The 21,330-nt window shown below is 36.2% G+C and overlaps 1 protein-coding gene across 4 annotated transcripts in view; it reads left to right on the plus strand.

Annotated features, from left to right (window-relative positions):
* The window catches only part of LOC136834772 (trichohyalin-like), a 153,613-nt gene that overhangs the window by 106,631 nt on the left and 25,652 nt on the right, over positions 1 to 21,330 (plus strand). For 2 of the 4 annotated variants that reach the window (XM_067097437.1, XM_067097417.1), the window contains 2 exons: positions 20,009 to 20,118; positions 20,476 to 20,525. In XM_067097437.1, the coding sequence (XP_066953538.1) occupies positions 20,022 to 20,118; positions 20,476 to 20,525 (147 nt within the window). In that variant the 5' untranslated portion in view covers positions 20,009 to 20,021. Of the gene's footprint in view, positions 1 to 16,416; positions 16,502 to 20,008; positions 20,119 to 20,475; positions 20,526 to 21,330 lie in introns of those variants that run through there. The other 2 variants (XM_067097407.1, XM_067097427.1) reach the window with 2 other exon arrangements.

Consider the following 21,330-nt stretch of genomic DNA (forward strand, 5'->3'; position numbering starts at 1 on the left):
ATTTTGTTCCCACTTTAGATTTGTAGGCATATCAACATCTTCATACGCCCTTTCTCTTCTATTTCTATATATATATATATATATATATATATATTATATATATATATATATATATATATATATATATATATATATATATATATATTATATATATATATATTATATATTTAATATATATATATATATGTATATATATTTATTTATATGTATGTGTGTGTGTAATTGTGTGTGCTTATGTATGTATGTGGGTATGTTTGTGTGTGTGTATGTGTATGGATAGACAGGAGTATGTAACAATCGATGAACTGGAATTATTCTGTACAATGATTCAACCATGATCCAGGATTGTGATAGCATTTTATTAAACCACAAATAACCCACCCACCCATGGCGAATTGACTGTTCCTAGGGCATAACGAACACCCAAAGGAAATTATATAAGATAAGTGCACCAGCCATGACCAGGATTCGAACTTATCTCTCTTGGGTCCGTTCACGGACCACAGTCGACCCATCCCGGATTCGAACCCATGCCTATTTAGTTTGTTCCATGGGTGACCCAATAGGCGTAGTTTCGAATCCTGGTTCGGGTAGGTGCACTTATCATACACAGTTCCCTTCGGGTGTAATTTGCAAGGTACAGGAAATTAATATTAATGGGGATGATTGTTGCTTAATGTTTGACGTGGAAAGAGAAGAAGAACAACAAGACAAGAAAGGAAAATAAAGCTTATTAAAGCAATTACCCCCATTAAAAGAATGCAGTAACTTAGGCATTTAGCTCCCTGCTTGTCTAAGAGTACTTGATTATTGATGAATAATCTTCATTATTTTGGGGAATAAATAAACGTAAAAACTTTTATTTTGTTCAGGGAAAAACTGGGGAATAAACATATGTAAAACTCATCGCTTATTTTGTTCAAGGGAAAAAAATTGGCGAATGAACATATGTAAAATGCAGCGTTTACTTTGTTCAGGAAAGAGGTGGGGAGTGAATATACGTAAAGCTCATCGTTTATTATGTTAAGGGAAAAACTGGGAAGGTGAACAAATATAAAACTCTGTGTTCATTTTGTTCAGGAAAAAAATCTTGGAAATGAATAAATGTACAACTCTGTTTCGCTCAGGAGTTCAGGGAAAAACCTGGGAATGAACCTGTAAAACTCAGGGTTTATTTTGTTCAGGAAAAAAAACTAGGGAATGAACATATGTAAAACTCAGCATTTATTTTGTTCAGGGGATAAAACTGGGGAATGAATATGTAAAACAGCGTTTATAATGTTCAGGGAAAAAACTGCGGATGAATGTAAGTAAAACTCAGCATTATTTTTTCAGGGAAAAAAACTGGTGGAATAAACATATGTAAAGCTTAGTGTTTTTTATTTTTTCAGGGAAAAAACTGAGAAATTAACAAATGTAAAACTATGTCTATGTTGTTTTGGGAGAAACTGGGACTGAACAAGTGTACGATTCTGCTTATTTTGTTCAGGGAAAAAACTGGGGAGTGAACGTATGTAACACACTGTGTTTATTTTGTTCAGGATAAAAACTGGGAAATGAACATATGCAAAACCTAGTGTTTGCTTTGTCCAGGGAAAAATCTGGAATGAACATAGGCAAAACTCGGTGTTTGTTTTGTTCAGGAGAAAAACTGGGAATGAACATATGCAAAACTCAGCATTTGTTTTGTTCAGAGAAAAACTGTGGAATGAACATATGCAAAACTCAGCATTTGTTTTGTTCAGAGAAAAAACTGGGGAATGAACATATGCAAACTCAGTGTTTGTTTTTTCAGGGAAAAACTAGGGAATTAATATATGCAAAACTAAGTGTTTGTTTTGTTCAAGGACATATGCAAAACTCAGTGTTTGTTTTGTTCAGGGAAAAACTAGGGAATGATCATATGCAAAACTCAAGCATTTGTTTTGTTCAGGAAAAACTGGGAAATGAACATATTAAAAAAACTCAGTGTTTGTTTTGTTCAGGGAAAACAGGGGATGAACATATGCAAAACTCACTGTTTTTTGTTCAGGGAAAAAAGTGGGGAATGAACATATGCAAAACTCAATGTTTGTTTTGTTCAGGGAAAAAGTGGGGAATGAACATATGCAAAACTCAGTGTTTGTTTTGTTCAGGGAAAAACTGGAGAATGAGCATATGCAAAACTCAGTGTTTGTTTTGTTCAGGGAAAAACTGAGGAATGAACATATGCAAAACTCAGGGTTTGTTTTATTCAGGAAAAAACAGGGAATGAACATATGCAAAGCTCATTGTCTGTTTTGTTCAGGGAAAAACTGGTAAATGATCAAATGCAAAACTCAGTGTTTATTTTGTTCAGGGAAAAATTGGGGAATGGACATATGCAAAACTGAGTGTTTGTTTTGTCCAAGGAAAAACTGTGGAATGAACATATGCAAAAACTCAGTGTTTGTTTTGTTCAGGGAAAAACTGAGGAATGAAAATATGCAAAACTCAGTGTTTGTTTTGTTTAAGGAAAAACTGTTTTGTGGAAAATGAACAGTGTTTATTTTGCAAAAACTACAAAAAGTGTTTGTTTTGTTTCAGGGGGCAAAAACTAGGGAAAAAACTAGGGAATGAACATATACAAAACTCAGTGTTTGTTTTGTTCAGGGAGAAACTGGGGTATGAACATATGCAAAACTCAGTGTTTGTTTTGTTCATGAAGTAAACTGGTGAATGAACATATGCAAAACTCAGTGTTTGTTTTGTTCAGGGGAAAAAACTGTGGAATGAACATATGCCAAACTTAGTATTTGTTTTGTTCAGGGAAAACTGGGGAGTGAACATATGCAAAACTCAGTGTTTGTTTTGTTCATGGGAATGAACATATGCAAAATTGAGTGTTTGTTTTGTTCAGGGAAAACTGGTGAATGATCGTATGCAAAACTCAGTGTTTGTTTTCTTCAGGGGAAAAAACTGGGGAATGAACATATGCAAAACCTTAGTGTTTGTTTTGATCAGGGAAAAACTGGTGAATGAACATATGCAAAATTCAGTGTTTGTTTTGTTTAGGAAAAAAACTGGGGAGTGAACATATGCAAAACTGAGTATTTGTTTTGTTCATGGAAAAACTAGGGAATGAACATGTGCAAAACTCAGTGTTTGTTTTGTTCATGGAAAATCTAGGGAATGAACATATGCAAAACTGAGTGTTTATATTGTTGAGGAAAAAACCGGGGAATGAACATATGCAAAACTCATTGTTTGTTTTGTTGAGGGGAAAAGACTGGGGAATGAACACATGCAAAACTCAGGCTTTATTTTGTTCTGGGTAAAAACTGGGAAGTGAATAAATGTAAAACTCATTATTTTATTCAGGGAAAAAACTGGGAAATGAACAATTGTAAAACTCTGTGTTTATTTGTTTAGGGAAAAACTGGGGAACGAACATATGTAAAACTCGGCATTTAATTTGTTCAGAAAAAAAACTTCTTTTTCGGATTCTGGATACATGAACAATACTTGCCACGTCCCGTGTTTTTCACGACTCCTTTCAAATCTCTAAGAAAAAATCTTTATACTTATACAGTATCTTTCTTATAATGGTCTTTCACTTTATTTCCTTGTGAAGAAGTCCATATTTCTTGTGTAAAATAATTTCAACTTTTTGTGTATATTTTACTCTTTGAATTCTTCATGCCTTTATATCCTGATTTTTTCAGTAATCAGTCTGTAACTTTAGCATATCTTTTATGCTGTTAACCTTTTGATCACTTTAACTTATTCTGATCCATTTACAAAAATTTAATATGTACAAGTCTTAATAACGCTAGTTAGTGTTCGACTTCACTTGCTTCTTATTCCCTGTAACATTTTTTTTTACTTTGTCATACTTTTTTACTTAATTTCCTCTACTCTTTTCATCATCTTTTTCTCATTTTTTGTGGTTACTCAGCCAAGTAATTCATTTCGTTCGTATTAGCAATGCTTACAGATTATTCTCATTTAGAATAACAGTGGCATAAAATAATAGAAAATATGCATCAGGAAAGGTGAAAAAATTTTTACCAATTCTTTATAAAGAATAAACGTAATAACAGCATTAAAAAAATTGACTCCCGTTGAATAATAATTAGCAAACTCAGAAGAAGACGCAGACGATCAGAACAAATGGAAAAAAAAAGTAAAAAATGCTCCGACGTTTCTTCGGCGCAATCGAGTTTTCCGTCCGATTGTCGCCTCATAAAACTCTTAGCCGCGGCCCATGAAACTCAGCCACGGTCTGGTGGTGGCCTATGTTGTTGGTACCTATAGCAGTGCCAGAAGTACGATCATGGCTAACTTTAATCTTAAATAAAATAAAAACTACTGAGGCAAGAGGGCTGCAATTTGGTATGTTTGATGATTGTAGTGTGAATGATCAACATACCAATTTGCAGCCCTTTAGCTTCTGTAGTTTTTAAGATCTGAGGGCGAACGAACAGACAAAACCGGCACAAGAGTTTTCTTTTACAGAAAACTAAAACTATAGTTGCCTTTGTCTATTAGTTTGCTTCAAGATCTCCGTTTCTCTTGTTTACAGGATGCATGCACATAAGAAACAAATTAATTTTTTAGTATAAATACAAAACGAATATGTGTGAAGGCTTGGTTTACTTTTGCTTATCATTTTTGTTATGAAGTCAGTAGACGGTTATTGAAAAATCAAATGATTATTTGTAATATACCTGAGGAAAAGGCCATCCTTGGAGTCTAGAATACCTTTGATCAATTTTGCTGTTGTAACCCCAATACGAGTTTATTAAGCCGGTACTCGATTATTAGAAAATCAAATTAATCTCTGTAATATCCCTTAAAAAAAGGGGTTCGACCCCAGCCCGAAGGACATATGGATATAGATGGATATAGAATTTAGGCCAAAGGCCAAGCACTGGGACCAATAAGGTCATACTGCGCTGAAACGGAAATTGATAGTAAGAAGGTTTGAAAGGTGTAACAGGAGGAAAACCTCACAGTTGCACATGGATCAATTGTTAGGAGAGTGTGGAAAGTAAGATGGAAGAAAAAGAATATGAAAGGAGGTACAGTAGGAGGGAGTGGGTTAAGCTAACCTTCCAAGACAATCACTTCTTAGACACAATTATACGTCTATTCAAAACCCAAATGAATTCCTGCAATATCCCTGAAAAAAAGCCTGCAAACATATTCCTGAATTACCTCAGCGTAATGACGACGACCTTGCTAAAGACATTCGGGAACTGAATCGGAAACAAGCAAGAACTGACCTGTTGCTCTTGTGGCTTGTGGTTGCTGCTGCTCATCGGTTTTCTTTCTTTCTTTCTTTTTTCTTTTCTTTCTCTGCTTCTTACTTTCTTTTCTGTCTTTCTTTTCTTTCCTTTTTCTTTTTCCTTCTTTCTTTGATGTTTCTTTTTTTTCCTTTTTCGTTTTCTTTCTATCTTTCTTTTTTATTTTCTCTTTCTTACTTTCTTTCCTTTCTTTTTATTTTTTCTTTCTTTCTTATTTTTCTTTCTTTTGTTCTTTTTTCTTTCTTTTGTTTTTTCTTTTACTTTCTTTTCTTTCTTTTTCATTCTTTTATTTTTTATTTTCTTTCTTTTCTTCTGTCTTTACTTTCTTTATTTCGTTCTTTCTTTACTTTCTCTCTGTTTTTTAATTTCAATCTTCGTGGGTGTCAATGGTGTTCTTTAAGATGTTTTGTTGGTGTAGGTATTTGCACATTTGCAATAGCTGTTTTCATTTATTACTTATTCATTTAAATTACAGATACAGCTTCAGTATAAATATAGTAGAAGCAGTAACACTAAATATTCTTTCGGTGAAACTGAACACTACTACCGCTACTTGGTTCCCGGAAGTCGCCGACTGGAATATGTAAAAATTACCGTCTTTTGTTTCAGGTTTTTGTCTATGCTAATGTCTTTTGTCTATGTTTATAATATTACCGCCTTTTGTTTACGTTTTTTTATGTTAATGCCTTTTATTTTTATGTTTGTAATATTTACCTTTATTTGCTTATGCTTTTACGTTTATCTCTAATGGGCTGGTATTAAACAAGGTGCCCGTTTTGCACGCAAACTGACACTTACCGAACCAGAGGGGCGCGGTAGTTGTCTTCAGTTTTACCTTTTTCTTCCTTTTCTTAACATTTAACTCATTTCTCGCAGATTTTAAAACTTCTTCTTCTTCTAAGTCACTTTACAACAAAACATGAGTGTTGGGAATACTATCCGTTTGTATTGTTTTTTTCATATTTGTCTGCTATATTTAAGCGTGCTTTTGATATCTCGAAATCTATTACTTTTTGCCAGTGGATTTTTAATATATAACAATTTATCATGACATTGAATTTCTTTGCATTATTATTATTATTATTATTATTATTATTATTATTATTATTATTATTATTATTATTATTGGAAGGAAGTAGACCCTCTCTTAAAAATGTTTTGTTAAATGAAATGGTAGTATCACTCAAACTAATTTTACTCATTCTTTTCAGTTCTACGTATAATTCTTCTCTTTTCAAAATGTTGGACAAAAGTTGGCCAGTATTCATATTATGGCCGAAAGAAAAGATACCGATCCAAAGTGTCAGCAATTTTATTCTGTATACAACAGGAAGGAAGTGAAAAACGTAGATCTGAACAAGATTCAGTATAAAATAAATTCGACTGATGCTGCTGTTTTATATGACAGAACTTTATTATTATTATTTTTTCTGAGGCTATTCACAGATTTCCAAATGAAAATGAAAAACACGATAAATATTAAGTCTTGACATATATTACGATCAAGTTAAAGCTTCGAGAGCTCGTCATCAGAGGAAAGGGAACGTCCAGTTTTTGTCGTGAGACATTGATATACACATTGGAGATCCTTCTTAGGACGATCTTGGAAAAAGGAGCTCCGAAACCTTTCTTCCATAATCATGGAAATGAAGGCTTTGGTCTGCCTCGAGGATTGTATGAAGCTCCAGATATCTTCAGAAGGTCAAGTTTTTGTAGTGGCAGATAAAGAAACTAAGTCAAGAGCGAGAAGCTAGTACACTCATGGCAGGCAGAGAAACTCTCACTGGCAGGCGAAGGAACTCTCAAGAACAGGGGTCAGCGGCTGAAGAGCTTCCCCACCACCTGCCATCTCACAGGTGAGGGTAAGTGGCTGAGCAGCAGGTGAAAGAACCCTCAGGAGCGAGGGTCAACTGCTGGCAAGCTTCCCACCACCTCAGCATGTGGTGGGGAAGCCCACCATCACCTGTGAGAGTTCCTCCACCCACTGATATGGTGGGGAAGCTCTCCAGGCTTTTGACCCTTGCTTGTGAGAGGGTCAGTAGCTGGTGAGCTTCCCCACCACTTCAGCAGGTGGAGGAACTCTCGCAGGTAAGGGTCAACGGCTGGTGAGCTTCCCAACTACCTCAGCATACGGTGGGGAAGCCTGCCATTGCCTGTGAGAGTTCCTCCTCCCACTGAGGTGGTGGGGAAGCTCGCCAGCTGTTGACCGTTGCTGCTAAGAGGATCAACAGCTGGTGAGCTTCCCCACCACCTCAGCAAGTGGAGGAACTCTCACAGGCGAGGGTCAAAGGCTGGTGAACTTCCCCATCACATCAGTAGGTGGTGGGAAAGTCCCCCATCACCTATGTGAGTTCCTCCATCCAGTGAGGTGGTGGGGAAGCTCACCAGCTTTTCATCCTTGCCTGTGAGAGGATCAGCAGCTGGTGAGCTTCCCCGGTGGAAGAATTCTCACAAGTGAGGGCCAAAGGCTGGTGAGCTTCCCCATCATGTCAGCATGTGGCAGGGAGGCCCACCATCACCTGTGAGAGTTCCTCCACCCACTGAGGTGGTGAAGAAGCTCACCAGCTGCTGACCCTTGCCTGTGAGAGAGTCAACAGCTGGTGAGCTCCCTCACCACCTTAGTGGGTGGGGGAATTTCACAGGTGAGGATCAAAGTCTGGTGAGCTTCCCCACCACCTCAGCAGGTGGAGGAACTCTCACAAGCGAGGGTCAATGGCTGGTGAACTTCCCCACCACGTCAGCAGGTGAAGGAACTCTCACAGGCAAGGGTAAATGGCTGGTGAACTTCCCCACCATGTCAGGGGGTGAAGGAACTTTCACAGGCAAGGGTCAATGGCTGGTGAATTTCCCCTCCACGTCAGTGGGTAAAGAAACTCACACAGGCAAGTCAGTGGCTAGTGAACTTCCCCACCACATCAGCGGGTGAAGGAACTCTCACAGGCAAGAGTCAGTGTTTGACCAGCAGGCAGAGGAACTCTTACAGGCAAGGGTCAACGGCAGACCAGCAGGTGAAGGAACCCTCAGGAGCGAGGGTCAGCAGCTGACAAGTTTCCTCACCACCTCAGCAGGCAAAGGAACTCTCACAGGCAAGGGTCAGTGGCTGACTAGCAGAAAGAGGAACTCTTACAGGCAAGGGTCAACAGCTGATAAGCAGGTGAAAGAACCCTAAGGAGCAAGGGTCAAGAGCTGGTGAGCTTACTCTCCACCTCATCATGTGGTGGGGAAACTCACCATCTGTTGACCCTCACCTGTGAGAGTTCCTTCACCCACTGAGATGATGGGGAAGTTAATTCCTTTGGACACAAAAAAGGCAACCTAAGGTGCAGCATAAGAACCTGTAAGTTAATGCCTCTGGAATAAAAAAAAAAAAAACAAGAAACTTCTGGTGCTGCATAAAAACCAGTAAGTTAATGCCTTTGGACCTGGAAAGAAGGCAACCTTTGCCCAGGTGTAAGACCCCTTATGTTAATGCCTTCTCCATGGAAAGAATGGAACTTCTGGCCAGGTATAAGATACTGTAAGTTAATCGCCTTTACATGGAAAGAAGGTAACCTCTGTTTCAGCGAAAAAAAAAAACCCTTAAGTTGATGCCTTTGGACATGGAAAGAAGGCGACCGCCGATGCAGTGTAAAACCTGTAAGGTTATACATTTGCAAGTGGAAAGAAGGCAGCAACTGGCGAAGCGTAAAAACCTGTAGATTAATGCCTTTGTACATTAGAAGGCAACCTTTAGTGTGGCATAAAGACCTATAAGTCTATCTCTTTGAACCTGCAAAGAAGGCAGTTTGTTGGGCAAGGTAAAATCCCACTAGTTGTGGCTTTGACAAAGGAAAGAAGGCATCCTCAGGCATGGCATAAAACCCATAAGATATTGCCTTTGGGGATGAAAAGAGGGTACTCTCTGGTATGGCATAAGGGTCTTTATGCCACGCCATTATTGTATGGATTTTTATGTTTTTCCTGCCATGCCTTTTTTTTTTTTACAAAAAGCTAAGTATATCTTAGTTTAACCAGACCAGTGAGCTGATTAACAGCTCTCCTAGGGCTGGCCTGAAGGATTAGATTTATATTTACGTGGCCTAAGAACCAATTGGTTACCTAGCAACGGGACCTACAGCTTATTGTGGAATCCGAACCACATTATAGCGAGAAATGAATTTCTATCACCAGAAACAAATTTCTCTTGTTCTTCACTGGCCGGCCGGAGATTCGAACTCGCGACCAACAGAGTGGTAGCTGAGAACGGAACCCGCTCAGAGGCATTACCCCAAGGGTTGTTATGCTGCTCCAAAGATTTTTTGTGTAAAGGCAATACCTCACGAGTTTTTATAGCATGCCAGAGGTTGCCTTTTTTGTACAAAGGCCTTTTTTTTATAAACACGCCAGAGGTTACGTTTTCTTTTGCGCAAAGGCGTTAACCTACAGCTTTTTTTTTTTTTTTTGCCTTACCAGAAGTTGCCTTTTCTGAACAAAGACATTACCCAATAGGTTTTTATACCGTCATAGAGGTTGATTTTTTTTTTACAAAGGCAATACACTTTGGGTTTTTATGCCGTGCTAGGGGTTGCCTTTTTTTATAATGATGTATTAACTTATAGGTTTTTATGCCGTGCTGGAGGTTGTCAACTTCACCGAAGCTGACACTTCGGGTCTGTTAAGAAAATGAACGTAGTGGATAAGAATTTAACCCACTGAAAATAAAGCAATTTTTTAACATAGTATCGTAACTCAGTTCTGTATGCAATGCCTGGAAGAATACGGATTAAACTGAACATACGACACAGAATACGCCTAAACAAAATTTAAAATATGTGAAGTACGCGGTATTAACTCACTTTACTTTCACAAGAAATCATTAAATTTCTGAGCAATAACTAAACACGTTTATCCAGTATTTCTCAGTCCAAAACATTTACCAAATCTAAACATTCTGGATTATCAAATTTAAGGCTTCCTTCAGGTTACTCACAAACATCAGAGCTACTATCGGAGGGTGATCTAAATTTCCTAGCTACCTTTATGGTTATAAACACACAAAAAAATAATTAAACATAATTGCAGCATATCACAACATTAGTTCAACAGTCAAATTGACTTAAATTATTTTAATTTACCTTTAAAATGGGCTTTAGTTTTTGCTCGTCTTTTAGTATCATTGCTAGTAAACCACTTCTATTCTTCCACCATCCATATTATCATTGCTCTATCTTCATCGTTTTCAATTACCCCCATTGCCTTACTTTCACTAACGTTCAACCTCAAATTTCTCTTCTGACAAACACTTAAAATCTTTCACTAATCTGTGCAGTTTTCCTTCATTGTCCGCAGTCGCTATTGTATCATCTGGAAATAAAAGCCACTTTGCACTCCTTTTGAAACCTCTTCTTATTCCACATCTTCGCACCTACAGTACGTCTCCCGTTCTTTGTACGTATTCTAGAGACACTCCTTCTTGTAGATACAGTATTAAGTAGTCATAGAGACATACACAGTCCCAGGCCGATTGTTTTGCCAGACCAGGCGCTCTCTCAACACACTTCACTTTCGTCACACAAACTTTTAATTGCTCTCAACAGCTTTCCTCTACACCGTGCATCCTTATTCTAGGTTCATGTTTGGCTCATAAAACCATTTCCATTCATTCTCAAACGTTTGTAACGCTTTAATTACAAATATTTGATCCAAATACCTCTTTCTTGTCTAAACGTACTCACTTCTTCGGCTGTAAATCCTTCTGTCATCTGTAGTACTTTCTCAATGAAATTCCTGCCATATGCCTTTCCGAGTATACAGAGTAATAATATGCCCTATATTTTTTTCCTCGCCTTTATCATCGTAACCTTTATACGAAGGAAATCATCTGACCAGTCACACTTTCCCCAGAGTATCATAGTATCTCACCTGTAGTCACATCAGTTCCTAGTGCCTGTCCGTTCTTCACCCTCTTTATTTTTCTAATTAAATCCTCAACAGTCATTTATACAATCATTCTCAACTTACACAGAATCTTTTCATTCTTGTACCATTCCAAGTTACCTCTCGTGACATTAAAGAGCTTTCAGAATACTCATACTATTGACCAGGAATGCATCCTCTTCAGAAAGCATATCCCCCATAGCATATTGATTCATATATCCATTTCTCTCTGCAATTGTTCCCTTGAAGCATAGTTGAAGACAAGTCACAGTGATTTCATTGGCTCAAAAGGAAGGATTCTGATTCTGATTCACGCTGAAGAAAAAGCGTTGCTTCTTTCCACTGTGCTGGATCTCAGGATGTACATCTTCCCATTCTTCCTGTTATAGTACAGTAGTGAATCAGGGTTATCTTCCATATTCCAGAATTGAATGAACTGGGCCTTGAAACAAAATCCGGAAAATTAGTAATAGTACCTTCGAAATTTCTTAATTGTTAGTTTATTTTTCAACTTAATTAGTTTATCAGGTTTTCCAATATCCTTTTATATCAACAGTTTAACATGATATAAAAATTTGACGTTTACGATGTTAAATACAGTAATTCTCTTCATAGCTTTCCATTTTCATGATATATCATTCTTAAAGTGCATTACATGATAAATAAAGTAAATGATAGAGATAGAATCAAAATCTGACACAAGACAGTAGGATGTTTTGGAGTATGTGGTCCTTAAAGAATTATCTTAAGTTTACTCGGGAATAGAAAAGATGGATAAAGGTATTTTAAATTACGAAATGATTATATGGTAGAGGAAAGAGTTAACTGATGGAAGTAATGGTGAGAAGTGGGTGAAGATATATCTATTCATTACGGACTTAAAGCAAATGTTACGCTAGACGTCAGTTTTAGTTGCCCAAGCTTCTATGAGAGTGTTTTTCTGTTTGGCTCAGGACATGTTAATCTCTTACCTGTCGAATTTTCTTCCAATATAGGTTGGAATTTGCACACCCTAGAGTCACTGGTAAGCTTGAAAACATCATGTTTTCTACTGGAGTTCCCCCGTAAGTGTGGGCCAAGTCCCGCGTCCTCCAAAAGTATTTCGTTGTGTCCCCACCGGATTCCTGAGATCCACCCAGGGAAGGGCTTAGTATGGACCACGGTCTTTTGTAAATGACCATGTCAGTCATTTAGTATTTTTCTTTATACTCTGAAATGACAGTCCTACCTTAAGTAAAGTGCAGTGGGAACAACCGTACAATGGTCAACTCTGATCTTTGCTGTCATACCCTGAAGTGCATTTTGACCTTGCCGAATAGATATGCTTGATTTATCACATGACATAGCTATGTAAGAATTCAAGGGTGGCTATTAATTTTTCAAGAATGGTTAAACAAGCTTTTCTCAGAATTTCGTGTATAGGATCTCCATAAAATGTTTGTAGTTGTCATGCGCATTGTTGTCATTCATTTTTAAATCTTTGGCATATAGATTTCATGTGAACATTAGACCGAAACAGTTTTCGTATTACATTAGATGTTGAACGAAATTGTCTCGCTTGAAAATAATTGCCGTTCAAAATTTCCGCCAAAAATAGCAATGTTCCTCAATAATTACAAGTGTTTGTCGAAGTATGTTACGAGAGTCTCGTAGCTACTTGCTTTTCTCTTATTTTTTTGTGTGTGCCTCAAACCCTAAGAAACATGGCTATAATAACAAGTTAGGAGACTGCCATTTTACGTATAGTTCGAGAGACATTTGTCATTATTGAGAATTATTACTGTATTTAACAGAAATTTTAAATGACAATTGTTTTCTACCAATGCATTTTCGTTCGGCTACTAATGTCATACGAAAAATATTTAAGTCTTATTTTCACATGAAATCCATATTCCAAGGTTCTAAAAATGAGCATCCATGAACGGCGTCCAAAATGAGTGCAACTCGCGCGAGAGATATTGCCGTCAGTGCATCTCACGCGGTGCACTGTAGTCGTTACTGAAGACTGTTTGCAGCGTCCCTTCTTAGCACTACAATGGGTTTTTCCCCAAGTACCAGATTTAGATCCTTGTACTTCATTTCCTTTATTTTCTAGATCCCTTTACCTGGCTCTCCAACCCTTCAAAATCCTTCTGAATGGCCGAAAGTACCCCAGTGCTTGGCTTCACAGCCTGAATTTCATAAAATAAATAAGTGAACAAAGAATGCAACAGTGCGCATGACAGAAAAAAAAAAAACATTTTATAACGATCTGATACCCGTCATTCTGAGAAGAGTCTTTTCAACCAATGTAAAAAAAAATTAATAACCACCCTTGAGTTCCATTCTTAGATGTGCCATACTGCAAGTGGTTGAATTTAAGCATTTTTACTCCACAAGGTCAAAATACACTCCGGGGTGTAAATGTAAAGGTCAGGGTTGTATCGATTGCGGTTTATTTTAGTTGGGATTGGGATTTTAGACAATATAGACAAGTGATTTCAACTATCATGTCTTGGGATTATTGTCGGATTTATACTGAGACGTTAAGTGCATTGTTAAACGAATTATATTGTCAGATTTGATAATATATATATATATATATATATATATATATATATATATATATATATATATATATATATATATATATATATATATATATATATGTATATACATATATATATATGTATGTATGTATATATGTTTTCAGTGCTTATCAAATACTCAGTGATGCTGGAAAAAAAGGCAACTGTGGTAGGAAACTATCCATACAACTTATTTATCTGTTGTTATAGTTTCTACTTATAATAGAAGATTGACTATTTAATCGATAGTGCTATGAAATAAAAATTATTTTACTCCCTAAGGCCAACGTAATGCTTAGATCATAAAGTTAAAAGCGAACGTCATTACTTTGACAAGAAAAATATCTGAGGTTAGCGAGATCAGCATCCCACGACTACTGTTGAAGATTAACTTAAATTGGATTTTAAAGCACGTAGAAATCATATACTCAAATTATTATTTCTTAAATCTTTGATTATCCTTTGGACCCGGATCCAGAGAAGAACCAGCTATGCAAATAATGTAGAAATATACGGAAGACACGGCTCAAATCTTTTATCTAGAAAAGCAGCGTAAACTACAACTTCACTTCTGTGCATTTATCTTATCATTTTATGTTCACATTTACAACTAAATGAGTTTTTTCAAAAGTATGCTTTTGTCTTCCTTGTATTATGGGATAATTTTCATTAATTCCCTGGTGATACTAATTTATGAGCACATGCACTGGAGAGAGAGAGAGAGAGAGAGAGAGAGAGAGAGAGAGAGAGAGAGAGAGAGAGAGAGCATCTTTCCCCAACACTGTATCTGATTAACTATCATTTACTAAGTCATTTAGAACGAGATCTGACAAAAGCCCAGTAGAAGTTGTTATGCTGTTAACATTGCTAACCAACCGATGTGATGCAGATAACTTACGAATGTCGACAGCATTATTATTTCTTAGATCATCCATCAGATGATACCTGTCACGTATGCCATACGTGCTCCATTGTAACAGCTTTATCACCATTATCATGAATAACCTTTCGGGTCTCGGAATCACATCTGAGAATGTGGGTAGTTTCACCCGCAGCGAGTTTCAAGCTTAAGAGGTTTATCTTCTTTACGTCAGGGATCGACTGTAGATAACAGTTTTGTCAACCGAGGCATCAACCACACCATATTCCTCACTATAATAATTACAAACCATCTCCTTGGTTTCAATTCCCGGAATTTTTTTGTTTCAGCGCCTTCTATCATGCAACGCATCATGGTCGCTGCACCATTTCCACTACTTCCGGCAGCGCAATTAACAACAAATTTGCCATCAGAGGTACACCTCGCATCATAAAATGGAATGTCTTTATTCTCAGTGATTTTAACTGAAACTTGTGGGAACTTTATATTACTAATAAATTCTTTTCCTTGGCTGTATTCGCATAAGTTATTTTCTCTTTATTAGGAACAGTCTTTCTCATTGCATCATCAAACAGTTCAACTTCCTTTGTAATATTATCAGTTTTTGAGTCAACATGCAATGAGTCACGTTTCTTCATAAGATTAACACTAGGTAAACTTTAGTTCACCAGCTTCAGCATTGCGTTCAGCAGTCTCCTTATCTCCAGTTAAATTTTACCCTTAAACATAATTATTGCATTCTGCAATTATTTACATCCTTTCATTATTAAATGCGCTTTATCAAGGCAGAGAGAATAGACCCACTTCAATCTCCTGATATCATCATCAACAGTGCCATCTAAAATCACATACCTCTTGTGATACTAATATTCAGTCACATCCTATCCATTCCTTATCTTTTCCTCAATAGGATTTAGAAACTGGATAAATACATCGGTGTTCCCCTCTTGCCAGCCATAATGAGGTATCATTGACAATCGCATTTTCTACTTCGCGTGCAACACAACAGTTCCTAGGAAAAGAAGATATACCTTCGGTTCGTTCACTATGTAAGAGCACTGATCAGACATGTCTGCTCGCCACCGGCCCCCCTAATAATTTTACGAAAATAACTTAAAGATTCCGGTTAAAGGCTCGGGAGGAAAACAGGATCACGAAAATGTCTTCTCTCTGGTGTCCATCTCTAGGTAAAAGAAATCGTCGCAGTCCGTAAAGTATAACTCTAATTAACGCATTCACTGATTTTCGAAAGTTAACACGTTAACTTGATCGCACTTTCAACACATATATATATATATATATATATATATATATATATATATATATATATATATATATATATATATATATATATATATATATATTATATATATATTATATATATATATATATATATATATATATATATATATATATATATATATAGATATATAGAGAGAGAGAGAGAGAGAGAGAGAGAGAGAGAGAGAGAGAGATAGATTATCTGTGTATATCAAACCTAGTTACGACAGAAGTTTAACAAAAGACACTGACTTATTCAGCATCATAGACGAATACCCTTCCTGCAACGCCAAGTATTCGCTTTCAATTGTGCAAAACGTCCATAATGGTGAATTGTAACTGTATTGTAAGGAATAACAATTTATAATATTCATTGTTAAGAGACGGTGATGAACAGAATATATTCTAATGATAGTGAGCCTAGACACACACGTACACAAAAGAAATATAAAAACATAGCAATGAATACTTAATTGCGGATCAGAAGTCTTGCAACAGGGAAGAAGAAGTAGTTTGTTTACATATTATCTACAGCTGACCGCGGCGGCGGCGCTGACAGTTCATTACGTTAATTCAATATCAGTTTCGTGGTAAATTTGATTAGTTTCTTGTATATGTCGTGGATATTTTATGTATTAAAGTCTCACATAGTTTTTATGTGTTATCAAAGTGACTGTAGCGACTGTTACGTGTGCTTATAAATTGCAAGTAGAGTTGATTCGCTAAGAGTAAAGTGGCCGATGTTGCTTTGTTATGGTGGCCGCGTCAGGAGCAACCGACTATTTCAACAACCAACTTGTATCATATCCTCTTATGATGGTGGTTTCTTTGTGTTGTTAGTTGTCATAATCAGCGTTGGACGCATAAAGGTGTAACTTGTCTGCTGCCAAGTTTGACAAGAGGTCGTCAGTGCCCACGGTCCTCTCGATGGCTGCTTTGGCCAAGGCTTAGCCATCACAGGATATAAGCTAAGATAGGCTGCTCAGCTCCCATTTTTACTTTATTTAATATATATACAAGACAGATATTTATATATAAGTCTAGCCAAGGCTAGGAACTCATTTCAGGTGACTGATGCCTAACCCTACTGGTAGGTCATTCATTGGTTGGTTTGCTTATGGCTAATTGAATGGTAACAAATTCTGGTGCCCAGAACCCCTGCTGATGGTAATTCTTGGTGGATCCAATAAGCATTTCCAAAATAATATAGTGTGATGAGGCTTCTACAATGATGGCAAATGCTCCCTGGACTTTTTTTCATATACCACAGGTATTAAAGCATATCTTAATCGTAGCATGACCTTTTAAGGAAATGTATACTTTTAAATGAAGCTCAGAAAAACAAGGGAGTAAAATATATGCAGGAGGTTAGGCTCTCTAATATAAAGTTAATTTTAATTTCTAGAGTATGGTTAGGGGAGACAAAATGGGCTAGCTCATATTGTTTCCAGATAGGATAGTTTTATTACTTACCTCTTAAGTTATTAATAGCAAGAATCATCATTATTGTTCCACATTTTCAAAAGGATGGTGCTCAGGTCATATAACCATTCTCCAGGAATAGTGGGATCCAAATTCATGTAGCACTAGATAGTTGAATGTTTTGGCTGGTATGGAAATTAAATGGGTCTCTTCCTTTCTATTAAAATTAAGAAGGTTTTTTTTTCAGTACAGTAAATTATTTAATACCCAAAAACAAAGTGACCATTGTGATAACTTTTTATTGCTATGATAGTTTGAGGAGAAAATAAATTTATGTTATTTCATTCTTAGAAAAACAAATTTATGTTTAAGTTCCAAAAGGGTTAATCAAATTTTTTCATATGTTTATGTCTCAAGCACATTTCACATGGTAACCACTTCACTTGTCACACAAGCATTAGACGGTGATTGTTATTTCCACATACTAGGTATTCGGCTCACATACACTATGTATCCACAGCTTATTAATGATGACGATCCTTGCGGATGATGCGAAAAATGTAGGTTACAGTGAATGCTGGAATTTCATTACCTGCTTTGAGCAGGCAGTGTACTTTCATCTCACAGTTAACCATTTTTGTTTAGGTTATCTGAAAACAAATGAACAAGCCCCTTTTTTCCCTTTGCATACAGTACTCTAGTAAGATATATAAGGGTTTTTGCTTTGCATTTTTATTTATTTATTTTGTGTAATTACTATCATATAAGCATTGTTAGAGGAGATAAATTGATGTGTTCAGACTTCTTACACATTGGGAGATACAAAATTGATTAGTGGGAGGGGCGAAGTGTTCAAGCAACTGTATGATCTAGCCAGAGTTGATGCTAAAGTAATGCCAAATAGAGAATATACAGGTTCAGAATTCTACATTTCAACTTGAAAAAACATGAAATTTTAATATTACAAAGAACCATTCGCAACCCTCAGTATCATTCTTAGATATAAGTATTTTTGCATCATATAGGAAATAGTATCTTATTTTAGTATGTGTGAAGGATACATGATGAATTTACTACAGCATTTGCATTATTATTCATTAAGGCTAGCCTTCCTAATAGGCTGTGTGTCCCAACAGAAATACAAAATTATCATCTTTTAAGTTGGAGTTTTCCTCAGTGCAAAACTGAAACTGTTGCTCAAGCTTGGTAACAAGGTGTTTAATTGGTGGTAGTTGCTTGAGTCAGAAGAGGATCCCATGTCTGTCATAAGCCAGGACTTTTGCCTTGGTTGAGTTAAGATATGTTGCTTCTCTTTAACTGACCATCAAATTGAAGCTTTTATCATCATTATATTTTGTATATATGGTGTTTATGTTTTTTGTTCATGGATTTGAAGAACAAACGGGCCTTCCTTTTTTAAAGCTTGGCAGCTGTATTTGCTCAGCAGCTTGTGCTTTGGGAGAATCTATTAGGACTTGGAGGTCCTCTTCAGAATTTCATTAGGCAAGCTGGATCAGCATTGTAGCTCTATCTGTTTCATGAGGTCTTCTTCAGGATATGATCGGTCAGAAGTTATTCACATAGGGATTATCATGGTCATCTACCTTGTTTCCTTCTAAAAGTACTCCATGGAGCTGCAAACAACAGTACTTAGTTTCATGTCATTCTAAGGGTTTCAGCTTTTACAGATATGACTCCCTGATCCTTTTAGAGCCTTGTGTTTCCCATGAGTTTTAAGTTGAAATCTTTTGTTCCAGTTAGCTATTTCTCGGGTTTTCTTCAGCAGTTCAATCCTCCTACCTAAACTGGGATTTGACCTAATGTAAATACTGTAATAGGTTTGTTGTGGGAAAGAAATTTTTAAACAGAATTCATTTCATCAGTACAAGCCAGTCGTTTACATCAAATGTTTATGCTGTCCCCCAACTCTGCAAATTTATCACAGTTGCATACCAGGAAGATTGAGACCCACTTGAAAGGAACTCAAGAATACATTGGACACAATTAAGTGTCCAGGGTTCATTAAAAAAATGAATGTGGAGTAAAGTAAATGACTGGTATGTAATGAAAATATAATCTTTTTAAACATTACATTTTTATTGTTAAAATTAGTATTCAGAACTGGTTTTAATTACTGTATTGTGTTACAAAAGAAAGCTAAGAAGGTAAAATTTAAGTACTGTGTTGGATATTTTAAAAATATTGTGGTTGGTCTGAGAAGGAATTTTTGTCATTTTCTCATGAAGGTAGGAATTGTTTGGTCTTGACATTTTTATTTTATATTTCGAGAGTTCTGTTACTAGAATTAGTTGTTCAAAAAGAGCTTTCCTTGATCTTAAAAGCATTTAGAATAAGCTTGATGGTTGAGATGGTCTTGTGTAACTGATCATCAGGCTTTCACCACTGATGACAAGATGGGGATTAATGAGATCCCTGTTTTAAGGTATAATATCCTGTGAAGGTAGTGGTTTAAATGCTGTTCTGTACTAGAAGTTAGATAATAAATTATTTTAAAGTATTATTTAATGCTTTGATGAATTATGATGGATAGTTGGTGCAGAAGGTAAATAACAATAGTGTACTTTTAATATGGAGTTAATATTTTCCATGTAATATTCTCGGTATAAATCTCTCAAATCTCCTTTGGCTACCAATTTTTTTTTCCTATTTCATAGTGTGCATTGAAAGATGCCTCGAATGAAGAAAGGGTCTCATACTCAAAAGAAGAGGTCTAAGAGACTGAGAAGGAGAAAAGACAAGGAGGATGAGTGGCAAATGTCATATGGTGAGTTAAAACATTTGAAAAGGAATACTGTATACATTTACATTTACAAAATTTCATCTAAAATGGAACTGAAAGTAAACCTCCTGTTCATGGAAAGCATTCCATGAAATTTTGAAATTTAACTGAAGACTATATTGACTTTTAAGTTCAGTATCTGCATATATCAATGTAGAATGTAGAGTTTGTTCATTTTATTTAGATCAAGTGGCAGTCTGTTTTTAAATTAATGTAGCCAGTTCTTTTTAACAATTATTGTTGTCGGTTACTTGATATAAAGAAGTGATAAACTTACATCTTGTTTTAAATTGTATAATACTCATGATTAGAATAAAGTTTTGTTCTCTGTAATGGTTGCAGATTCCCAGTCACTTCAATCTGGTGCTTTGATGGACAACTCCAAATATGGGGTATGTATTTCTCCATGATTGACCTTTATGTAGATCTATTTTTATTTTAAATTGTCTTTTGCCATTTGCCCTTATCATAAATTTTATAATGTAAAAATTGTCATGGCTGGAAGAGAAGATTTAGATTGATGCTATTTTAATCAGCAAAACAACACAAGAGTTACGAAGCTTTCATAATAGAAGTCATCTTATACATAAATAGATGGGATTCAAAATAAATTAAAGAAAAACGGAACTAATGAGAACAGAGTACACACCAAAGGGCAAATAAGACTAGATGGATAATTTTTAATGAGGTTGAATCCTATTGAACTCTTATTACCAGTCCAAGTTTTCTGGAGTTAGAATTTAGTAAAAGAGTAGAAAAGGCAATTCAAGCAAAATGTAGAATGAATAAAATTTGACAAGTTGGGTGAAATTACCTACAACAGTAAGATTATGCATAAATCTAGTACTATCTGTATTGCTAAATGGACGTGAACCGTGGTTTGACAATGAAACTCTATCTAGAAGATTTGGTCAGTTTGAGCATAAAGCTGTAGGTAGAATATTAAAGAGTCAGATGGCCCAATAGAGTTAAGAATATACTGTACCATGATGGAATTACAGAAGTTTCATACATTGAGGAGTTAATGATGAAAGGGAGATGGAGGGAGCTGGGATATGTCCTCCTCACAATGCCTAGGAAAGTAATATGTGATAGTGTCACTGGGCTCCTGTGAGCCCTAGAGGAGTTGGAAGACTCAAATCTGCATGGATGAGAACTTTGAGGTAAATATTTGTAAAAGATAAATTACAAGACGTG

This window comes from Macrobrachium rosenbergii, chromosome 4, assembly GCF_040412425.1.
Source record: "Macrobrachium rosenbergii isolate ZJJX-2024 chromosome 4, ASM4041242v1, whole genome shotgun sequence".
In the NCBI taxonomy this organism is placed as follows: Eukaryota; Metazoa; Arthropoda; class Malacostraca; order Decapoda; family Palaemonidae; genus Macrobrachium; species Macrobrachium rosenbergii.